Source organism: Mus caroli, unplaced genomic scaffold (assembly GCF_978045245.1).
Source record: "Mus caroli unplaced genomic scaffold, Mus_caroli_1 scaffold_17, whole genome shotgun sequence".
Classification (NCBI taxonomy): domain Eukaryota; kingdom Metazoa; phylum Chordata; class Mammalia; order Rodentia; family Muridae; genus Mus; species Mus caroli.
Genome location: NW_028227272.1, coordinates 413,306 through 434,721, shown reverse-complemented (window position 1 = coordinate 434,721; position 21,416 = coordinate 413,306). Strand labels below are relative to the sequence as shown.

Below are 21,416 nucleotides of genomic sequence, written 5' to 3'. Positions count from 1 at the left end.
CCCTGGAACATAAAGACCTCACACCTGGCTTCTAAGAATAAGCTGACCTTAGATAGGGCTGACTTTGTCTCATTGCCTGGTTCCTGCCAGTCTTTATGTATGCATTTTTCTGTTTTGTATAAAGAGTCATTATGCATCAGGTAACCGAAATGTACCTTATCTGATATGTCACCTAATTTCCTTATTTGCTTCTGTAATGTAAGTCTGATACTTGCTTTGAGAAATTACATTCAGATCCAACACTCTCTGGTGTCCGTATCTGTTTGTCACTTGCTGACTCCTTGCCCACCTGAGTACCGGGACCCTGATTTTTCCTGAGGGTTGAGGGACTCCGAAAGAGCCTGCTCGCAGTACGTGTGTTTTATTACTTATCCAAAAATAAACAAATTAAACTATACATGTAATGAGTCAAAAACCAAATAAACACTTTGGTAACACAGTTCCAGAGAAGCCTCAAGTGGTTTTAGAAAAATAACAATTCTAACAGTCCCAACCAGGAGTCATCTTTTTCTAATTTATGTGTTGGTGCCGTAAAATAACTGTGAACTAACCATGAACTGGGCAATTGCCTTAATGAAGAAAACTCTGTCTTGTTCAGTCTCAATGTCAGAAGGGATGTCAGTCTGCGGCTCATACCTATTAGAAAGAGAACACGCATGAGCCAGTCCCACAGAAAGTCCCTTGAATTCAGGTGTGGTGGTGCATAACTATGCTCTCAGCACTCAGGAAACAGAGGCAGGCAGATCTTGGTGAGTTCCAGGGCAGCCTAGTCTAAATAGTGAAACCCTGCCCAAACAAATAAACAAAAGCAAAAAAAAAAAAAAAAAAAGGATCCATTAAAGAGAAAGTGGAAGCTGGGCGTGGTGGCGCACGCCTTTAATCCCAGCACTCGGGAGGCAGAGGCAGGCGGATTTCTGAGTTCGAGGCCAGCCTGGTCTACAAAGTGAGTGCCAGGACAGCCAGGGCTACACAGAGAAACCCTGTCTCGAAAAACCAAAAAAAAAAAAAAAAAAAAAGAGAAAGTGGATGATTGACTGTTGCTAAGGTGAGTTTCTCCAGGCTCCATCCAAGGAAATATGATGAAGCAGGAACTTCAAAAGCAAACAAAATACCCAGGGAGCAAATTCCAACCCATACCTGAGATTCAGTGTCTTGGAGCACAGGGTGGCTCAGTGGGTGAATGGGTCGCCTACCAGGCCTGGCACTCAGGATTCAGAGTGAATCCTGGACTTACAGAGTGCAAGAGGAGAACCAACTACAAGCTGTCCTTGAACCTTCACGTGTATGCTGTAGCTAACATTAATCCATACATGTATGTGTATACACACATGCCTAGTGGGTAAAGGGGCTTGCTCTATAAGTCTGGAAACCTGAGTTCAATCCCCAGAACCTGTGTAAAGATAGAAGGAGAGAATCAACTCAATACTGTCCTCTGATCTCCACATGTGTGCATATGAACACCCGCAAAGGAATAGTAAAGTGTAAACAAACCAAGTATGGGACCCAGGTCACAAACTAAATCTAGCTCAGGTGTTTAGCTTTTGTGAAAATAACCAAGACCGTGACTCAAGCTGATAGTCCTTGGCCCAAGATAGACATGAGGGCTAAATAATTCACTTTAAGGAGTGGCGGAGTTGTTGAAATTACTTGGATTTACTAACAATTCGCCAAGGCTCAGAAGACTGAGACTCTTACCCTTGTTTTGTACAGTCTGAAAGATAAAAATAGTTTTTACACTTTAAAAGCAAAGAAAATGGGCTGGAGAGGCAGCTCACTGGTTTAAGAGCATATATTGTTCTAGAGGACCTGTGTTCAGTTCCTAGCATCAATATCAGATGGCTCCCAACTGCCTGTAACTGAAGAATATTCAACAGATATCTCATGTAGGCTGAATTTTAAGTGTAGCAACTCATACAATATTTACTATCTGGTTCTTAACCCAAAAGGTTGCCAATCCTAATACAAGGCTTTCAACACAATGAAAAATCTCTATTATGTCTTGTTTCGGATTTTTAGTTTACTTTATGTGTATGTGTGTGGGTCTGTGTGTAAGGATGTATGCGTGACTACCAGTGCCCAATGAGGTCCAGTGCTCTGCCAGAGCAGTACACGCTCTTAACCTCCGAGCCAGTTTTCCAGCCATATTTATAATACATCTAATACAGTATATCCTGAGTGTGCAAGCAGGCCCCTGAGATTCTGTGTGAGGGGTTGAAGTGGAGGCTGTATCAACACTCTAATGACAACAGTCACCTCCTCAACGTTCTTTTTTTTTTTTTTTTTTTTTTGGTTTTTCGAGACAGGGTTTCTCTGTGTAGCCCTGGCTGTCCTGGCACTCACTTTGTAGACCAGGCTGGCCTCGAACTCAGAAATCCGCCTGCCTCTGCCTCCCGAGTGCTGGGATTAAAGGCGTGCGCCACCACGCCCGGCCTCAACGTTCTTTAAACTCTCGTGATTTCTTTCATCTCTTAAAAATGAAAGAGACAGGGTCTCTCACTACGTAGCCCTGGCTTTCCTGGAACTTGTTATGTAGGCCAGACTGACCTTGAACTAACAGACATCTACCTGCACCATCGTGCCTGGCAGCTCTTTACAAGTTACAGCTAAGTCCATCCTATGCAAACCTCACTGTAGTCTTCCTTTGCATTACAAGTTCCAGTTAGCTACTGAATGAAACCAACTATCCACACTGAGGTGTGAATAAAATGCATTCTAACCTTTTCACAAGCCACAGAAGCACTTCAGAGACAAGCCCAAAGTTGGGTGTACGGAAATTCTCCATAGAAATATGGCGCGGGTACCCCAAGGCTCTCATCATCTCGGTGAAATCTGTGTAATATAAAACACAGTTCAGTCAGTCCTTGTCAAATAGCATCTCCTTTTGGAAAATAGTTAATCTAATGCTTTCCTTTCTTATCAGGTCTTCTCAACTCCAGGTGCTGAATTCATCAATTCTAGAATCAGGAAAGGAAAGGGGAGATTTGAAACAATATCTAATCCATCACCTGAAAAACACCCAAGTTCAACGATAGTAGATTTTCTTTGGAGAAATGGGGTTTAGGTCTTAGCTGGGGCTTTAATTTCTCTCTGGTAGCTGCCTCTTTGCTATCCAAATAAAAACTACCTAGCCTCATAAAACATGAGAAAAACACGTTGTCAGAACAAGATTATTCATTGGTTTTTTTTTTCCTCCAGTGACCATATATGATTTTCATGACATAAATTTTAAAGATCAATTACTTTATAGTCAGAGAAAATTTAAGAGACTGGTTGAACTATCTGCAGTATTTAGATTTACTGTAAAAAAAGATTAGTAAACAGTAATATTTTAAGTTGGGAGCAACTAAAACAAAGCCACACTGCTTGAAAGAAAGGAGAAAACAATGAAGAAAGCGAGGCTTACAGATGAGCAACCAAGCCTGGCGTGGTGCTGCACACCTTTAATCCCAGTGCTCATAGGCAGAGGCAGACGGACCTCTGTGAACCTGATGCTAACCTGGTCTATAAAACAAGTTCCAGGTCATCCAGGGCTGTTGTTCAAGACAGGAAAAAACCTTGTCTTGAAAAACAAGTAAATGCCGGGCGTGGTGGCGCACGCCTTTAATCCTAGCACTCGGGAGGCAGAGGCAGGTGGATTTCTGAGTTCGAGGCCAGCCTGGTCTACAAAGTGAGTTCCAGGTCAGCCAGGGCTATACAGAGAAACCCTGTCTCGAAAAACCAAAAAAAAAAAAAAAAAGAAAAACAAGTAAAAGAGAGCAAGAAAGCAAGAAAACAACCAACATTTCTGAGTTCTTACAATATGCTGAGATCTTGACCATGGTTCCTGGCTATATAATGTCTACTCATGCTTACGGGTATTCAAAATATACATTCAGCATTCCAAACAATCTACCTGGGCAACAAAGCAGGGCAGGCAGACTGTGCTAGGTCACAAAGAGAGAGATGGTAGAAAGATAGGAAGCATCCTTCCCTTATTTCTTTCCTCTCTCTTTCTCACATATCCCATATATATATTATATATATATATATATATATATATATATATCCCTTATATTGCAGCTTTCCCTTATACCTCTATGAAAGGAGTCAGGTTTTGCCTAAACACTCCTTTTAGCTCAGTAGTAGCTATCAAGTTCTCCACTGTTATAAATGGTGACACTCTCATAGATTACACACTATACAGCATTTATTTAAGGTAAAAAAAAATTATAAACCAGTATAAATTCTGAAATACTCCTTTTAAATATTCTTTCCAGTACAATGATCACTATTCAATGATCCCAGTAAAGTGCTAGCCTCATCAAAAACTATGTGGGACAGTCATAATTACACTGTTTCAAATACCGTCAAACCCCAGACAACACGACCCTAATAGCTGCTACTCTTCTGTAAGTGAAGTAAGATTTTTAGGTCACACAGTCCCATCACTCTAGCTGTATGAACCAGGGGTAGCTATACTACTTAACTTGCAGTTAAAACTAGGAACAATAAGAGTGAAAAATAATTGCCTGCCACAAAAAGGATGCTTCCCCCAGAGAGTATAACGAATAAGAGTACTCCGCTTCCCCACTCTCTAGCCAAGTTCTCTGCTCAGTATTTGGCGTTCAGGCAAGCTGGATTCAAACTCTAAAGCCACTCGTTCAATTACTTTGACCTCTTGCTGCCTGTTTCATCTCTAAACCAGGGCACAAAACCTGCTAGGAGTAAATGAAATATTGCCCACATAGAGAACAGCATATGACTGATTGTAACATACAAACAAACAAAACAAACCCTCAAAAATGAACAAAACAACCTAGCAGCACTAGCCATTCATTCATCCGGCCACTTCCTCAGCTTTACTGGTTCTTTCTACAAACTAAATGCAGAACTCGTCTCCATTTCCCCAAGACCTTTCTAATGCGGCTGCAAATGTGGCCGTGACAACCAGAGATAAAATGAGGTAAAATTAAACATTTAGTTCTTCAGCGGCTCGAGACACATTCCCAGTGTTCTAGCTACACGTGGCCAGTGACGGACCGAACTTTCCAAAGGTGCTGTAAAGTTCTGTCAGCCCCTGGCTGGCCCAGGGACCACCGGCCCGCCTGGGCCCACGGCTCTGGCAGGGGTCCAGCAGAGGAGTCTCGAGATCCTGGGAAGCCTACGGGAAAGCCGGGTGCAGCCTTACTGCGGAGGTCGCGGAAAGACATGGCGCTCTGGTCCCCAAGTGTCCACTGGGGCGCCGCTGCTCGTCTCTGCAGAGTTCGCAGGCCCAGCGCTCTCCGGTCTCTATGGCAACACTCAGAGGCCTTGGACAGCGTGCGGACCAGGCCAAACAGGACAGGAAGCGAAGAGGCGTGGTGAGCGCAAGCGCAGGACACAGACCAGCAGGTGGCGCCAAGCACCTTGCGAGCTGCGCAACGTCATAGTCTTTCAGAGAGCGCTTTTGGCTCCGGTCCCGTTGGAACTCTCATTGCCTCACTGATATATAGAGCGCATTATAACCTTTTGTGACCGAGTCTCCTTTGTATTTGTAAAAGCATAGCTAAACCCCGCAGTCGAAGCCGCATAAAAGTATCCACAGAATGACAGGAACGAAGATACCCTACCCTGGGCAGAATTCGAGACCTGTACCCGGAAGGCTTTTGTGCACGCACAGCTAGTCAGTATTCCCGACAAGCCGGAAATTGGCGCCCAGACTCGTGCGCCAGAGGTTGCCCTGGAAACTGTGGAGCGAGGTAGTGCTGGTGTACCACGCCTCGGGTGTCGGGGTCAGCACAGGCTCTACAGAGAACTCTCCTTGGTGACTGCTACGAGTCGAGGACAACCGCGACAAAAGCAGGGCTGGAGAGAGGAGAGCTGAGCTGAGCCAGGAAGGGTGGGCGACGAGGAAGGAAAATGGGTAGGCGCATGAAGTAAAGGTGCCCTTGGCTAGAACACGGTGGTACAGAGCAAGAGTAGATACTTAAGGAGAAAAGTATGTGGGGTAGGGCCATACATTCGTGGCTAGTCTAACATGGGGGACAATGCATTTGAACAGTCTTTGCAACAAATGGTTTCGAAACAATGAGCAATCCATAGCAAATTAGTATCTATGTACAAAAACAATGGTTCATACACCTAGATGTAAAACCTAGAACTAAATTTTCTATAATGAAACATAAAGAGTTGCGGTGGAGTTAAGATTCTAAAGAACCTGTAGTTTTATATTTCTACCAGCAGAATAATTGTTCCAGTTTATCAGAATGCACAGGAAAAAAAATTGGCATTATCTACATATTGCTTAACAACCTATGAGAAAATGGATAATTAGACAAGTGTTACCCAGAACCATCTCAGCATGATTCAGATCTCTACAGGTTTGTTCTCCAAATCCTCGGTCTCCCTGCCACAGATGAGGAAGCCTAGCGAATGACTTTCCAGCATACCAAAGCCAATTTGTCTTATGTGGCTTGCTCTGAATCTAACATCAGCAAATTTACCCTAGGTTTCTGATCTCTTCCCTTGCCCTCCTCCCTCCTTGCCCCTGACATGATACCATCCTCTCCTAAACTAGGGGGTCCAGGAAGACTAGTTTTTTCTGTGACATCATAAGGACCAGTTGCTATGGGAGACCTGCAGATCCACCCCCTAGACAGGGGAGAGCAGGCCCTACTGCACAGAAGGCCTGGCCACTCCTCCCCCACCATACTGGCCCTCCATGGAAGCCTTGGTCTGTGCATTCTCTGAGCTTCGAATAAGAGAAGGTGCCTGGCTGCAGGGAGGAGCAGCAGCAGAGATGCCACATTGTCCCAACCTGGGCCCAAAGCTACCGGGGAGAGCCCAGGGATATGCATGCTTGGGAAGGGAGTAACTCCTGATCTAGGCTATATGACTGGGCCAGGCATGTCCTCTTGTACCAACTGTGCTTATACACACTGGTGCCAGCATACTCTTTTAAAGAGTAGAGAGCACAAAACGAGCTTGAAGTGCTCAACGGGATCTCAGTGCCAAAGTCTTGGGCTGCTTGGGCGCCTCTGTTAGGGGAGCAGCGGAGTAGTGGGAATAGACAGGAACTGAGGCTGGATAGCCAGGGAGTAGAAGCTACGTATGAGTTGGTACTTGCATTTCCCCCAGATGCTGGTCCCATTGGCCATCACCCTCCTGCTCTCTCTCTCTCTTGCAGATGCAGTGAGCTGGGCCCCAGGACGCCCCAGCCACCCTGACACACCACCCAACATCTATGAGGGAGGGTTGGGGGCCCAGCAGCAGCAGGGCCCCAGTGCCCAGGGAAGCAAGCCCAAGAACTTCCGACTGCGACACCTCCGGAGCCTGGCTCTCTACCTGCCAGGCCACATGCAGCCTGCTGGCCAATGTGGAAGCCACTGGCTAGGCCGGCTCATGGCTGGGGGCAGCCTGACACGGCCTGAAGGCTCGCCCTGGCCCCTGGACCTGCCACAGGGGACCCTGGGTCCAGGTAACAGCCATTGCTCAGCCCTTCTGGAAGCCCACCTGCCCAGGGACAGCCTGGGAAATACAGGTAAGCTCTGTTAAGGCAGGACTGAAGACATGAAAGAAAGACTGAAGGGAACTCAAATGGGCCTTTTCATTTCCTAGCCTTCTGCCAAGAACTAGGAAAGGATGCAGTGGCCAGGACACACTAAAATAATGTCATGCTCCAGGGGCCAAGATCTTGTTTAATTTTTTTTTTTAATCCGCGTTGCCCAATTGATTCAGAACATCAATGTACACAATAAGTCCTTTGAAGTCTCAGGACCACAGCAAAAGCCTGTTGGGATGTGTACAGCAGAGGAGACAATCTGGGATAGGAGTTCTGGGTTCCTATCCTCTCTATTTTGATGGACCTTGGACAACTTTGCCTCAGTTCCTTCATTTTACAAATGAAGGATTCATGACATTTCAACTTTGACCCACTGACATCCTTTCCTCACCCTCACTAGTTCTTTCAAGGAAGTAGTGCCAAGCCCTTCAACTGCCTTGAAGGTTGTAAGGGCCGAGAACCCCAAGGTAATGTTTTAGATTGGGCCCCTCTGAGTGACTTCTCTTTCCTTTTTCCTCAGCTTCCAGTTCCAGCATGGACCCAGCCAAGGGTGTCCCCTCCCAGTCTGGTCCCCCTGAGGGCTTGGGACTCAGGCCCAAGAGGTCCTGGAGAGCCTTGGAGGAGACCATGTGTCCCTTGTGCAAGAGAACCCGCTCTGGGGCCTTGGAGAGGACATAGGAGCCAAAGTGCCAGGGCCGGGGAACAATAGGGGAAGGATGGCCGAGGAGGAGGAGGCCAGGGTTACTGGGGAAGGGTTCGTCCCAGCGGCAGTCCTCCCCATTGAGATGGCCCCCAGAGTTGCCCAGCACGAGACCTGGGCTAGTCTGGGGAAAGCATGAGGAGGGAGGGAGGAAGGAAGAAGAACCATGAGAGGGACAGAAGAAATGGAATGTCCATGCCCTTGCAGCCTGCCCAAACTCCGGTCAGCCACTTGTACCTGGGAGGTCAGGCCGAGCAGAGAATCGGGTTCCTGAGAGGCCAGGAGTCCTCAGGTCTAATCTCAGTAAAAGCCAAGGCCTGCACCTTCTTGTCTGTTTGTCATTAAGCCAATCCAGTCAACATAGTCCTGCATCCATTCCAGGGGTTACATGGAAAGTCAGAGCCAGGTCCGGGGAGGCTTTGTGGATGAGAGGCTGCTGAAAGTGACAGCTCTGGCAGGCAAGCAGCGTCTCAATAGGCCTAAACAGGACATGGCATTCCGGGCCAAAGGGACGAAATGGGGGTCTAGTTTAAAGAAGGAACCAGGACACCAACCAATGCAGATGTGTTGGCCTGGACCCCGCACTGTCCACATAAAGGTTTTAGATGAGTCTATGGCCCCACAGGAGCCCATCAGGACTGGCACAAGTATTCTTTCAGCTGGACTAGATTTCAGGTACTTGGACCAAGTCTTTGTTGTGATGTTCTGTTGCCTCCCAGTAATGCCTTCTCCCAGGCTGTGACCACCTAAATTAATTGTCTCCAGATAACATCAACATCCACACAGGTTGTGAACATGACCAAGGCCTCTGCTGACCATGTGACTTAATTACCCTTGGAGCCTTGTCTAAGCTATGATGCAGGTGGAGGACAGGAGAATTGGAAAAAAACTATAAAGTTGCCCACATGGCCCAGGTCCTACCTCCAAGCTGAGAGCTGACAGTGCTGGTATGACCTGGCAGACAGCTGCTAAGGACCTGTAAGAAACAGGCCAGTGAAGCCGTGCGTGGTGGCACACACCTTTAATCCCAGCACTCGGGAGGCAGAGGCAGGCGGATTTCTGAGTTCGAGGCCAGCCTGGTCTACAAAGTGAGTTCCATGACAGCCAGGGCTATACAGAGAAACCCTGTCTGGAAAAACCAAAAAAAAAAAAAAAAAGAAACAGGCCGGTGAACTTGCTTTCAGCAGTGGAAGCCTTCAAGTTCACAGCCTCTGCAGGACAGCTGCCTGCATGCTGAGCCATCAAGAGGATGGCAGCAAGCTCCCCAACCCTCAGCCCGAGCCCACAAGGGCAAAGCACAGATATGGGAGCCAACAACTAGAGACAGGATGAGTCTAATGAAAGTCTGTTTATTTGTAATGAGACTACACGCTACAATTTGTTCAACACTGGGCTGGACACTGCAATAATTATGGGACTAAAGGGAGACAGGTCGAGGCCTTTGAGGTGGATTTATGAATGCCCAAGTCAGAACCTTCTGGACGACTCTTCCTTGACTACACAGGGCAGAAATGAAAATCACATGATCAGCACAGACTGAAAAGGGAGAGGATGCGGGGCTGGGGCCTCAGCACACAACCAAAACCAGTCAGGACTGGCTACCTGCTGGCTAGTTCTGTTGAGGGAGGGGGATACTTTACTGCCTTGCTATTCCTTTGTGGGGACCCTTCCCCCTCTGAGGCCAGGCAGCCTTTGGCTGGCTCTACAGCCTGAGAGCCCTGAGCCAGGAGATGCTGAGGGAGGATGCTGAAGGAGGAAGCACTCAGTAATGAGGCCTGTCCATAAAGCTGTTTTTCATCAGCCTGGCACAGTGAGGGGCTGTGGACACCCTGAAGGGCTCCTGTAATACTGCAGCAATTCTGGGCAGGACTGTGACAGCAAACACTTGAGGGCACAAGGGAAGGGATGCTGGAAACTTGAGATGTCTGCTGCAAGCACAATTCATGGTACTGACAGAGCCTTCTGCCGCAGAGGCTGAAGGCCCACAGGCACCAGTTGCCCTCTACTCCCAAGGCCAGGTCCCATGGGTCCACAGTAGCAAAGATGCCAACACAGAGCTCAGCCGCCTCCTGTCTGCATTAGCCCAGGCCTTGAAGTTTCAGCTTCTAGAGGATAAGCATGGAAGGAATCCAGAAGCCAACAGCTACCTGTCCTTGGCCCAGCTCCCAGTGTGGGTTGCTATGTGGAGCATGCCAGGATTCAACAGGCAGAATGGTCCTTCTGGACAGAAGAAGTGGGCAGTAGAACACTGGGAACAGGGAACTGTCCATCTAACTGTCTATGCAGAGGACTGATTCCTGAAGCTTTAAATTCTTGTGAAGGGCCAGCCCCTCTTTCTCTTCCCCGTTTCCAGCCTTTCATGGAGGAGTAAGGACAGCTTCCATCTACACTTCTTTAGGGCATTCCTAAACAAAAACTGACATTCTCCTTGCTGTGCCTCTTTATTCTAAGGTTCCTGTGTCTTCAGGGTCAAAATGTCCACGTTTTCAGCAAAATTCAGTCCATCTTGTAGGAAGGAGCTGAAGGAGCAGGAGGCAGAGAAGCCTGGCAAGCCCTTTCCCAGTGAATGTAGACACACCTGCCAGGCCATTGGGTGGTGCCAGGGCATGGAGGCAGGGCAAGGACTCCAGGTAAGGAGAGCCTGAGGGGAAGAGAGTAGGCATGTGAAGGCACTTCAGGATGCTTACCTACCTCACTATCTGGCCTATGGGATTTAGCTGAGCCAGGGTATACCAAAACATGAGGTCTTCTCCAGCCCAGTTTTATCAGTAGCTACCAAGCTCTCCTGGGACTTTATACAAATATAAACACTGTCAAGATTCACATCTGGATGTGTATCAAGCCTCTATGTGGATAGAGAATGTGTATCAAGTCTCTTCCAGATCTGCAATTCTCTGTTCTCTCGGCCTGGGATCCCAGCTCTCAGCAACCAAAATGGTTGCATCAAAGCAGAATCTTATCTTCCTGTAAAAGTTGTCAGCATGGAAAGTCCATGCAGGACTTTGGAGAATGCCACATGGAGATGCACTGGTGACAGTACTGGTGTCAGAGTGGCAGACATGGACCACAGATCACTTGGTGCCTCTTGTAAAGTGAAGCTGAGTAACTGGAGCCCCGAGTAGGAGTTACTTGATCTTCCTGTAACTTTCCAATATTCGAATCGTGTAAATCCATCATTTTAACAAAAAACAAGAAAGGAAAGAAACAACTTTGTTCAGGGCCTTGGGAGGTGGCTCACTGGTTACGACCATTTGTTGCTCTTTCCAAAAGACATGGGTCAAATTCTCTGCATATACATGGCACAACTGCCTGCTCCTCTAGTACTAGAGGATCCAATGCCCTCAAATTCTCAAGATATTTAAAAACATTAAAAAAAAAAAAAAAAGCCACTCGGGCTGGAGAGATTGCTTGGTTGGAAAAATGATTGCTATACAAAAATGAACCCGTACAAAAAACCTGGTTTGCAGTTGGGGAGACAGAGACAAGAGGATCTCTGAGGCTTCACTACTTGGTCCAGTTAAATCAATGAGCTACAAGTTCCATGAGAAACCCTGTCTCATGCCGGGCGTGGTGGCGCACGCCTTTAATCCCAGCACTCAGGAGGCAGAGGCAGGTGGATTTCCGAGTTCGAGGCTAGCCTGGTCTACAAAGTGAGTTCCAGGACAGCCAGGGCTACACAGAGAAATCCTGTCTCGAAAAACAAAAAAGAGAAACCCTGTCTCAAAATTAAGGAATAACTGAAGAAAATACACAATGTTGAACTCTATGCTCCACAAATGTACACATGTGTATGCATATGTACATGAACACACAAAGCCCAAGGAGTTCTGGCAAGTGGTTTGAGATCTCTGGTCCCTTGCTCTTCAAAAAGCTTCTGGACCCCCTATGAACTGTTCACGGGTACCCTGCCTAGAGACTTCTTGTTGCTGCAAGCATCAGACCCCCAGGTCCTACCTGTTCCTACCTGTTGATGACCAGTATATATTCTGCTCCTGAGCCAGCATAGCACCGGGCCTGCAGCTGGGGCAGGCTGATGGGCCGGCAGGTGGCCACCAGCTCCTCGAAAAGGACAGCAAAAGTCAGACAGACAGGAAAACAGGCTCCACAAAGTGCTGAGGACAGAGGCCTGGTGGAGGCTGCCCCAGTGGCATTACATGGTACGGCTGTACTCTATGCCACTTTTGGTGGAAATGCTGGACCATGGCAGAAAGCTGCAGAGCAGGCTGTGGGCCTGGCGGTAGATCCTGTGTGGGATGGAGCAGGGGCTCAGGTTGGCTAGTGCTGAGCCCAGGTGCTGGATGTAGTCTGTGGGCTCTGTCAAGGAAGATATTCCATGTGCCCCCATCTGCCTTGCCATTGTACCCATATGGCACAATGCATTCAACTGGAAGCCAAGGGCCTATTAAACCCTAGAGAATACTGGAAAGGCTCTTTAAATAGACCATTAATTTGGGAATTAGTGTAGTGGAGCCACATAGGACAATCATCATAAGGAAATGAATAAAGAATAGGGGTAGGATCTTCAAGACAAGTATTCCTAGTTCTGCAGAGGGGCAGAGCCCACCCCAACAAGATGTTTTAGTAGTGCTAACCCCTGGTTGACCATTCGTGCCTGACTTCATGTGAACTAGGCCTATGGAGTTTTGGATCACCTATTTCCCATTTTACTTTCCTCTAAAATGAATCATTTCTATACATACACACACATGTGGTATATTTTGCCCTATGACTGTTGGAACATCTGATTTCCTTCCCACCAAACAAGGGCATCATTAGCGGGGAGAACTGGGGGTGAGTGGATACACCTTGGATAAAACAACTCCAAGGCCTGAACTCAAGTGTTGCTCTGCCATTGTTTCCTTCCTTCTCTGCATCACAGGCTGCACAGGGGAATGCTTGTATCTCCTATGTTTACTGCTAACCTCTAGAACAGGGTATTTTCCATACTAAGTGGATGAATTAATCCTGGGCCCAGAGAGTTAAAACTTAACCTCCCTGCTGGGCTGTAGTTGCCAGGGAGTGCCAGCTTTCCTAATGTATGCAACCAATCAGGTACACTCAACCTGCCCATACTATGAGCTAATCAAGGAACAATGCTGCAAGCTAAGCCACTGACTGTCACCTGAAGGTGGCCACAGTTTCTCTAGCCCTCTAGCCAGGAAATCATAAAGCCTTCTCCTGATCCCTTCCAGCAGTAAAGGATATAAAATGGTCCAGGGAGGGTGGCCGCCATTGATGTAGAGGACATAGGTGAAGCCATCTTTGAGGACCCCTCGAATGGAGTAGTAGTAGGGCAGGTAGTGATGCTGCCTAAAGTCTCTGTTTTCATAGAAGTTTATTGCTGTATTGTTGGTGGTGAGAACGTGCAGGTAGATGGCTTTGCAGTGGTCCTGGGCGGTAGTTGAAATATGATCCTTTAAACTTTCTAGTAAAAGGGAACCTGGGGAAAGGAGATGAAGGTTTCCCACAGCAGGGCAGTTAAGAGAACATAAAAGCAACCATGGCTTCTGCAGGTCTAGAGGGCTACACTCCCAGATCTGTAACCAACCTCTGGTTACCTTCCACTATTAAAGCCCCTAAAAGATCCTAGCTACACAGAGTCTATGAAGTGCATGCCACTGTGGGCCACAGATGTATCCTGGAGGAGCTCTGGGTCCACAGTGGACATTTGCCAACCTTTCAAACAGCAAAAAGTGTAAACCAGAACCCAGAGAGTGTGGGAAAGGCAGGCCTGGGTAAAAAAGAGGACTGCTACTCCCTGCTGTGTGCTCTATAGAGTAGATAGGAATTTGATAACAAAGGGTCTGATAAATGCTGCAGAGTGCCATGACTTCATTTATGTTTCTTATTCTGAACTGAGAACATCTTGCCAATACACATGACTATGTCTGGCAACAGGAGAGGTAAGGGAGGTCTATTCTTCCCTGAGATTGTCCTAGGGAGACACACTGGGAGGACAGGAGGACAGGATCTGTCCCTAAATAGGGATAAGGAAGAAGAGACTAAGGGTCCTCTAAGATGAAGACCTCAGAAGAAGTGACTGGCTTGGATTACAAGGGTGTTAACTGGCTAGGGGAGGGGTGGTTTAAACCATGAACTCTCTGCTTCTTACCTATGCCGTGTTTCCTGAACTCTTTCACCACTCCCAGACTGAGGATGTATGCAACTTGTGTATCCACAGAGAAGCTGGAGGCTAGAATATCTCCATCCTAAAGAGAAAGTTAAGAGAAAATAAGGGCAACTCGGGTGCACAGGCTCAAGACAGACTCCATCTGCATATCTACAAGCCCACTCTGCATATCCTGAGATGGGAAGCCACAAGGTGGGCAGGGGAATAACAAAGAGGCAAGGAGAGCCCCACCACACACAAACGATTAAGTTCAGGCCCTGTTGGCAGAAGGCTGCTACAGTGCGGGCACCTATGAGGAACATCTCAGAGATGGTGGACTGGGACTTTATGGCAGAACCAGTCATTACAATAGGCTAAAAGCCAATGGCTGGGAGCAGGGATGTAGCTTAACAGTAGAGCACATGTCTGGCATACATAAGGCCATCGGTCTGATCCTAGCACCCTAAGAGAGAAACAAAAAAACAAACAAACAAAAAAAATGACTGTCCAAAGTGGTCACATCTAGTCTGTCAACAAGCAGTAACAGCCACCATGCTGTGAGACGGATTAGTGGAAAGCTGTGTGAGTCAGGGGAGAGGGCACATGCGCATCATTGCTCAGAAGACGTCCACGGAAGTTGGTTCTCTTCCTCCTCCACGTGGGTGCTAGGAATTAAACTCAGCCTGTCTGGTTTGTACTGCTGAACCATCCTGCCAGACCAGGTGCAAAGCTTTAAAGGTTTATAAAGGAAACCATGCTGTCCCGGTGAGCACAGAGAGCAATTTAGATGGCAGCTCTCCCCTGCTCTGCTACATGCTGAGCAGAGCATCACACTGAGATATACTATAGCATGCTGCTCCACCAATCTATCTGGTTATGGACAAAAATGCCTCATGAGAAAGTCCCGACTCTGACCATGAGTTTCTCATGATAGTCCCACCTCTTAAGAATAAGAGAGCTGTAGCATGTGTGAGGCTTTCCTTCTAAGAAAGGACACTGGGCAACTTGGCTTTTCTGTTTCTCATTTATCAAGTAGCTCCTATATGTTAGGCATGGGCTGGGCCAGGACTTGCTCCTTGCTCCCTGCCTAGAACTCAATACTACAGTGAACCTGGACAAAGCAAATGTGGGGAGGGGATAAATTTACTTCTCTAGTTAACAGAAGCCCTGGCTGCTGATGGTAGCCAAAAAGATAGACAGGGAAGGGCCCCCAAGTCTATGGAAAGAGAACATAATCATGAGGCCCTCAGACAGTATGCATGGTGGAAAAAGACAATCACTAGGAAAAAGTCCCAGGGAGGGATCATGAAGAAACAAGGTATGGGCAGGTAAAACAGAATCAATACAAGGAATATCCAAGGGATGCTCTCTCTCTCTGCCTTAGCAATGAACTCTGTGAGGTAGTGGCTCAGGAAGAGGCTGGGCTAGATAAGAAAAAACAACCCCCCCCCCAAATCAGAACTAAAATATCTGTTACCCCCCCCAAAACAATGTGCTAAGATATAAAGTTTGTGCACACAGTGGTCTGGGATCTTAGGAAGATAGATATGTTTCTTCCTCTCCCTCTGGGAATGGGACTCAGGGCCTCCTTTACATTAGACAAGCACTCTACCACCAGGGCGCTGCTCCAAACTCCCTTCCTTCACTTCTAAAGAAACAACCTCAGCAGGCTGGGTTTAGGACATACATCTTGGATTCCAGCACTTGAGAGGGAGAGGCAGGTGGATCTGAGTTTCAGGCTAACTAATGAATCCCTGTCTAGAAAGGAACAAACAAAGAGAAAGATGGAGGAAGGGGAAAAAGAAAAAGAAACAAAAATAACCTTAAGCCAAACAAAACCATTTGCTAGTTGGTAGGAGTTCCGTTCCTGAATGTGGTAAACTAAATTCTGTTCCATTGCTACGACCAAAATTAACAGGAGACACCCCACTGTAATCAACCACAAAGAGCTTTTTAGCTGCACTTAAAGTCTTCCAGTCTGCACTTAGTAGTTGCTCAAATCCTTGAGGGTTCTGAGGTAGGTAAGTCTTTAAGTAGTCCACAAAATTGAGTAAAAAGAAAATACATTTTCACTAATCCCTAACTAAAACCTAGCATATTCCTCAACAGATTACAGCATTATTGGGGCTCTTGTAACAGTGCCAAAAGCACAAACCACAGGCATCTGCATGTCACACAGCAATGGGGCAGATTCCCAACATGTCATTTCTGCTTGTTCTTACTTCAAAATGCTCATCTTTATTAGGTCCACTAGTGGTCTTATTCATTATATTATTCCATGAACAATAATACAGGCTGGAGAAAGAGTTCAGCAGTTAAGAGCATTCTCTTGCAGACAACATGAGTTTAATAGTGGCATCTTACAACCACTTACGATTCTAGCTCCAGGGGGATCCTCTTTGGTTTTTGTAAGTATATACCCCCACATACAGACATATTTATTTGACTTGCTACCCTGACTCCTCTGGTCACAAGCTGCTGAGAACAGAGGCCAGAGCTGGCAATGCGACCCCATTGCAACATCCCTTTCAGCCATCACAAAGGCCAAGCTTTTGGAGCACAGACATACCTCTTTATGGATTTTGGTCCTATTCTTTATTTCAGCTACTATCATTCCCACAATGGCACCTCTGTAGGTTGCAGCAAGGGAGAAGAACTTCTTGTTAGATGTGATATCACGATACCATGAGTCTGGGTACCTGAGGGAGAGAGCACACTCAGGTGAGTCAGAGGGACCCAGGCTACCTGGCCTATCACTTACAATCTCAAAGAAGCTACCTGCCCATGTGGGAATTTTTTATGTAAAAGATGTGTGAAAGGGTGGAACCCTCCAATGAAATCGTCTCCACAGAATAGTTCCTGGAGGGATAGCACACGGCAGCCTGTTCCTCAGTGTGAGCTGAGACCTTAGAGCCCTTAGTGACCTGTAAATACTTAGGTGGTCTGTGAGGAATTCTATGAGGGCTGGTAAAATGGTTCAGCAGGTACAGGTGTTTGCAGCCAAGCCTCAAAACTTGAGTTCAATACCCAGGACCTGTATGGTAGATGGAGAGAAATGACTACTGAAAATGGTCCTCTTTGAGTCTTTCTGGCCCTGAAGACTAGGCAAGGTGATTCAAGGAAGAGCCAAAGTTCATGGATATGTAGACTAGGGTTTACAATACTTTATTAGACATGGGCGGGGACACGACACATGACTAAGTGTACACCTGAGAGGTGTACAGGCCTCTAACTCAATGTAGATCTACACAACCTTAAGCCATCCCTCAGCAGAGCCTTGTTTCTGTGCTTGCTGCACTCTTATTTCCTGGGATTACTTTTTAGTAGTGGGTTTGCTAACTTTTTTTTTTTAAAGAAATACATACACACACACACACACACACAGTAGCTGTCTTCAGACACTCCAGAAGAGGGCTGTGAGCCACCATGTGGTTGCTGGGAATTGAACTCAGGACCTCTGGAAGAGCGGTCAGTGCTCTTAACCACTGAACTCTCTCTCCAGCCCAGGATTGCTAACTTGGATAGTTTGTTTCATCTTATAAAACATAATAAGCACTGTTATCCCACATTCCTAAGAAGTGACAGTTTATATTTCAACACGGATGCAGAGTGGGGGGTGCCCCTACTTCTCTGCCGGCATGGAGCAACAGGTGTGAGGTGAGGACTCAGGAAATACCGACGACTTAAATACAGCACCTTGCTTAGCCTTGAGGCTTTAAAGTTCGTATCTATTTCCTCACAAACAAAACAAAAAACCCCAAACCTGTTTTTTCATTATCATAAAATAATCTAGAAATAAGGCAAGGAAAAATGGAGGAGCCCACAGGTACTAATAATTCACTCCAATAAAACTACTGACAGTAATTATTTGGTAGTATTTGGGGGGTAATAAATGATCCCCACCCAAAGTGAAGGTCTAGGGGTAAATCTCTCAGACCTCCTACCTCGTGTTTCTCACTCTCTCCTCTGAGGTAAGACATGGAACCTAGAATTCTTCTACTCCAGTATGGACCACAGAAACCAGAAGAATTCCTTTCCTCTAAAGCCAACCTGATTTTCTGCATAGGTAGCCATGAAAAACTTCTCTGTCCTGTCTTGTCTGACAATAGATCTAATACCACTCACTGTCAATCTAATCTAATAGCGCTCACTGTCAATCTAATCTAATAGCGCTCACTGTCAATCTAATCTAATAGTGCTCACTGTCAATCTAATCTAATAGCGCTCACTGTCAATCTAATCTAATAGCGCTCACTGTCAATCTAATCTAACAGCGCTCACTGTCAATCTAATCTAATAGCGCTCACTGTTAATCTAATCTAATGGCGCTCACTGTTAATCTAATCTAATAGCGCTCACTGTCAATCTAATCTAATAGCGCTCACTGTTAATCTAATCTAATAGCGCTCACTGTCAATCTAATCTAATAGTGCTCACTGTCAATCTAATCTAATAGCGCTCACTGTCAATCTAATCTAACAGCGCTCACTGTCAATCTAATCTAATAGCGCTCACTGTTAATCTAATCTAATAGTGCTCACTGTCAATCTAATCTAATAGCGCTCACTGTCAATCTAATCTAATAGTGCTCACTGTCAATCTAATCTAATAGCGCTCACTGTCAATCTAATCTAATAGTGCTCACTGTCAATCTAATCTAACAGCGCTCACTGTTAATCTAATCTAATACCACTCACTGTCAATCTAATCTAATAGCGCTCACTGTTAATCTAATCTAATAGTGCTCACTGTCAATCTAATCTAATAGTGCTCACTGTCAATCTAATCTAATAGTGCTCACTGTCAATCTAATCTAACAGCGCTCACTGTTAATCTAATCTAACAGCGCTCACTGTCAATCTAATCTAATAGCGCTCACTGTCAATCTAATCTAATAGTGCTCACTGTCAATCTAATCTAATAGTGCTCACTGTCAATCTAATCTAATAACGCTCACTGTCAATCTAATCTAATAGCGCTCACTGTCAATCTAATCTAACAGCGCTCACTGTTAATCTAATCTAATAGCACTCACTGTTAATCTAATCTAATAGCGCTCACTGTTAATCTAATCTAATAGCACTCACTGTTAACCTTGAGGGTCAGGTTGATTAGATTGGGAAGTACAGTACATTTCTGGGTGTGCCTGCGAAGACATTGACAGTTTCACAATCTGCATTGGGAACTGCAGGTTCCCCGGAAGTGTAGAATCAGGAAAGGTAGGGCTTGGCTGGAGGAAGTGGTTCACTGAGGGAGTGCCCTTAGGGGAAAGAGCTTGCTTGTAGCCTTCTCTGTTACTACTCCCCTTCACTTCCTGTCCACTGTGTGCTGCCCTCTCAAACCCTCTCTGCCACAATGTCCTGAAACCTCTGAAACAATGTGGAAAATAACCCTTATCATTCTTAAGTTGTTTCCCTCAGGTATTCTGGCCATAGCAATGACAAGACTAACACAATCCTCTCCTCCAGAAGAGTCCTACCCAGTGCCAGGAAGAGGAACTGCTGCAGAGGCAACGAGGAGTCTAAGCAGATGGGCCTCACTGTGTCTTCCACCTTCACTCCATTAGAAGAAGAGAATACTCTTTGTCTGACTATCTCTACACCACAGTCCATGCTTCGATGAACATAATTCACCATGGGTATTTCCATCCTTAATCTGAAGGCTTCCGTGACAGAAGACCCAGGTCAAATAAATTTGTTATTCTCTTCTCCTGCTAACCCTGTCTTTTATTAAAGCCGTATCAGCCATGGTTCTCAAGAAGGGCATGATTCTTCCTCTTCTTGTACAATATTTAGAGGTTTTTATCCTCTAGATATTTTATCCTCACATATATATGAGGATAAAATATCTAGAGGATATATATTGGTTTTTTCGAGACATATATATATATATATATATATATATATATATATGAGGATAAAATATCTAGAGGATATATATTGGTTTTTTCGAGACATATATATATATATATATATATATGAGGATAAAATATCTAGAGGATATATATTGGTTTTTCGAGACAGGGTTTCTCTTTATAGCTCTGGCTGTTCTGGAATTCACTCTGTAGACCAGGCTGGCCTGGAACTCAGAAATCCGCCTGCCTCTGCCTCCCGAGTGCTGGGATTAAAGGCGTGCACCACCACGCCCGGCTCCTCTTTTATATTTTTAAATGAAAGCAGAATATGGAATGCACTGCTCTCTAGTCAGCTTTCACTGCATATTGGGTAAATGAAAGAGGAAGGAAAGGAACCTTCTGTCAGTAAATACACTTCTTTAACAGATTTTTGTTCCTGGATAACTAACAACCCTTTTTAAAAACAGGCTCTCTCTCATACTACCTAAGCTGGCTTCAGAGCTCAGGCTGGCCTTGAACTCCTGACCTTTTTCTGCTTCCACTTCCTGAATTCTGTATTCCAGACATATGCCACCTTAGTAGCAGCACTGCATTTTTATATGTACATATCCTGACACAGCTAACCAACTTCTTACACTGGAGTTGCTCCTCAATTTCCTGATTACAAACAGCCGTAGACATCTTTGTAAGTAAAAATTCTCATAGACCCTCTTAAGGAAGGTGAGCAGCAGACACAGAGGCCTGAGGGTCACTGCCTAGTTGGTCAACTTTAGATAGCAACTTTGGACCATTATGGTCCTGCCAGACCCAGTCTTGCCTCTTCCAGTCTCAGGAATTATAGATCTGTACATGCAGCCACTGGAAACACAGAGCCCAACACTCACTCAATGGGGAACCAGTCGCCACACAGGTGCTTCACAGTGTCTATGTCATCGTGGCAGAGGAGGCGCAGGCTGACCTCGCTGAGGGCGCTGGAAGGCACCACCTCTGTCATTCACACCTGTGGGGAGAGAAAACAGCATCACCTGAAGGCCTGCTTATCTGTCCCTCTATACCAACCCAGGAGGTGAGAGATGGCTTGTGGCTTCCCAGGACAGAGATCTTCTTGTGTTTGCCGTCACTCTGCAGATGGAGAGAAGCTGACTGCCTCTGGTCCATGTCTCTCTCCTCTCCACTGGAGCAGCATCCCACTCTTTAGCTTTCCCCCAGGAGTGACCACAGCTCCTGCCTGGCT

The 21,416-nt window shown here is 46.1% G+C and overlaps 3 protein-coding genes across 11 annotated transcripts in view; 1 reads left to right on the top strand and 2 right to left on the bottom strand.

Annotated features, from left to right (window-relative positions):
- Positions 1-6,361, bottom strand: part of Ift38 (intraflagellar transport 38) — a 34,359-nt gene extending 27,998 nt beyond the window's left edge. For 3 of the 5 annotated variants that reach the window (XM_029470827.2, XM_021185205.3, XM_085832384.1), the window contains exons 1-3: positions 5,168-5,657; positions 2,718-2,829; positions 552-636 (exon numbers count right to left, since the gene is read on the bottom strand). In XM_029470827.2, the coding sequence (XP_029326687.1) occupies positions 552-636; positions 2,718-2,829; positions 5,168-5,189 (219 nt within the window). In that variant the 5' untranslated portion in view covers positions 5,190-5,657. Of the gene's footprint in view, positions 1-551; positions 637-2,717; positions 2,830-5,019; positions 5,104-5,167; positions 5,658-6,303 lie in introns of those variants that run through there. The other 2 variants (XM_029470828.2, XM_085832383.1) reach the window with 2 other exon arrangements.
- CUNH16orf90 (chromosome unknown C16orf90 homolog) lies at positions 5,565-8,541 on the top strand. Of its 4 annotated transcripts, XM_021185212.3 has the most exons (4): positions 5,663-5,881; positions 6,199-6,338; positions 7,145-7,498; positions 8,040-8,541. In XM_021185212.3, the coding sequence occupies exons 2-4, from the start codon at positions 6,320-6,322 to the stop codon at positions 8,195-8,197; spliced, it is 531 nt and encodes a 176-aa protein (XP_021040871.1). In that variant the 5' UTR covers positions 5,663-5,881; positions 6,199-6,319; the 3' UTR covers positions 8,198-8,541. The 4 variants fall into 4 exon arrangements, with proteins under 4 accessions (XP_085688516.1, XP_021040873.1, XP_021040871.1 ...); XM_085832390.1 differs by lacking the exons at positions 5,663-5,881; positions 6,199-6,338 and adding an exon at positions 5,565-5,628; XM_021185214.3 differs by lacking the exon at positions 6,199-6,338 and having other exon boundaries at positions 5,653-5,881.
- Positions 8,542-9,552: 1,011 nt separating this feature from the next.
- The window catches only part of Naa60 (N-alpha-acetyltransferase 60, NatF catalytic subunit), a 22,118-nt gene continuing 10,254 nt past the window's right edge, over positions 9,553-21,416 (bottom strand). Inside the window, exons 2-7 of one of the 2 annotated variants that reach the window (XM_021185207.3) lie at positions 21,067-21,182; positions 16,898-17,027; positions 14,332-14,428; positions 13,425-13,659; positions 12,174-12,526; positions 9,553-10,860 (exon numbers count right to left, since the gene is read on the bottom strand). In XM_021185207.3, coding sequence (XP_021040866.1) covers positions 12,370-12,526; positions 13,425-13,659; positions 14,332-14,428; positions 16,898-17,027; positions 21,067-21,176 — 729 coding nt within the window. In that variant the 5' untranslated portion in view covers positions 21,177-21,182 and the 3' untranslated portion in view covers positions 9,553-10,860; positions 12,174-12,369. The remainder of the gene's footprint in view (positions 10,861-12,173; positions 12,527-13,424; positions 13,660-14,331; positions 14,429-16,897; positions 17,028-21,066; positions 21,183-21,416) is intronic. The other variant, XM_021185208.3, reaches the window with a different exon arrangement.

Excerpts from the sequence above, each read along its gene's own strand:
- CUNH16orf90 (XM_085832390.1), top strand. The coding sequence starts at position 5,565 with ATGACAGGAACGAAGATACCCTACCCTGGGCAGAATTCGAGACCTGTA. Across the intron at positions 5,629-7,144 it reads TGTACCCGGAAGGCTTTTGT|ATGCAGTGAGCTGGGCCCCA; the intron begins GCACGCACAGCT and ends TCTCTCTTGCAG. Across the intron at positions 7,499-8,039 it reads GGACAGCCTGGGAAATACAG|CTTCCAGTTCCAGCATGGAC; the intron begins GTAAGCTCTGTT and ends CTTTTTCCTCAG.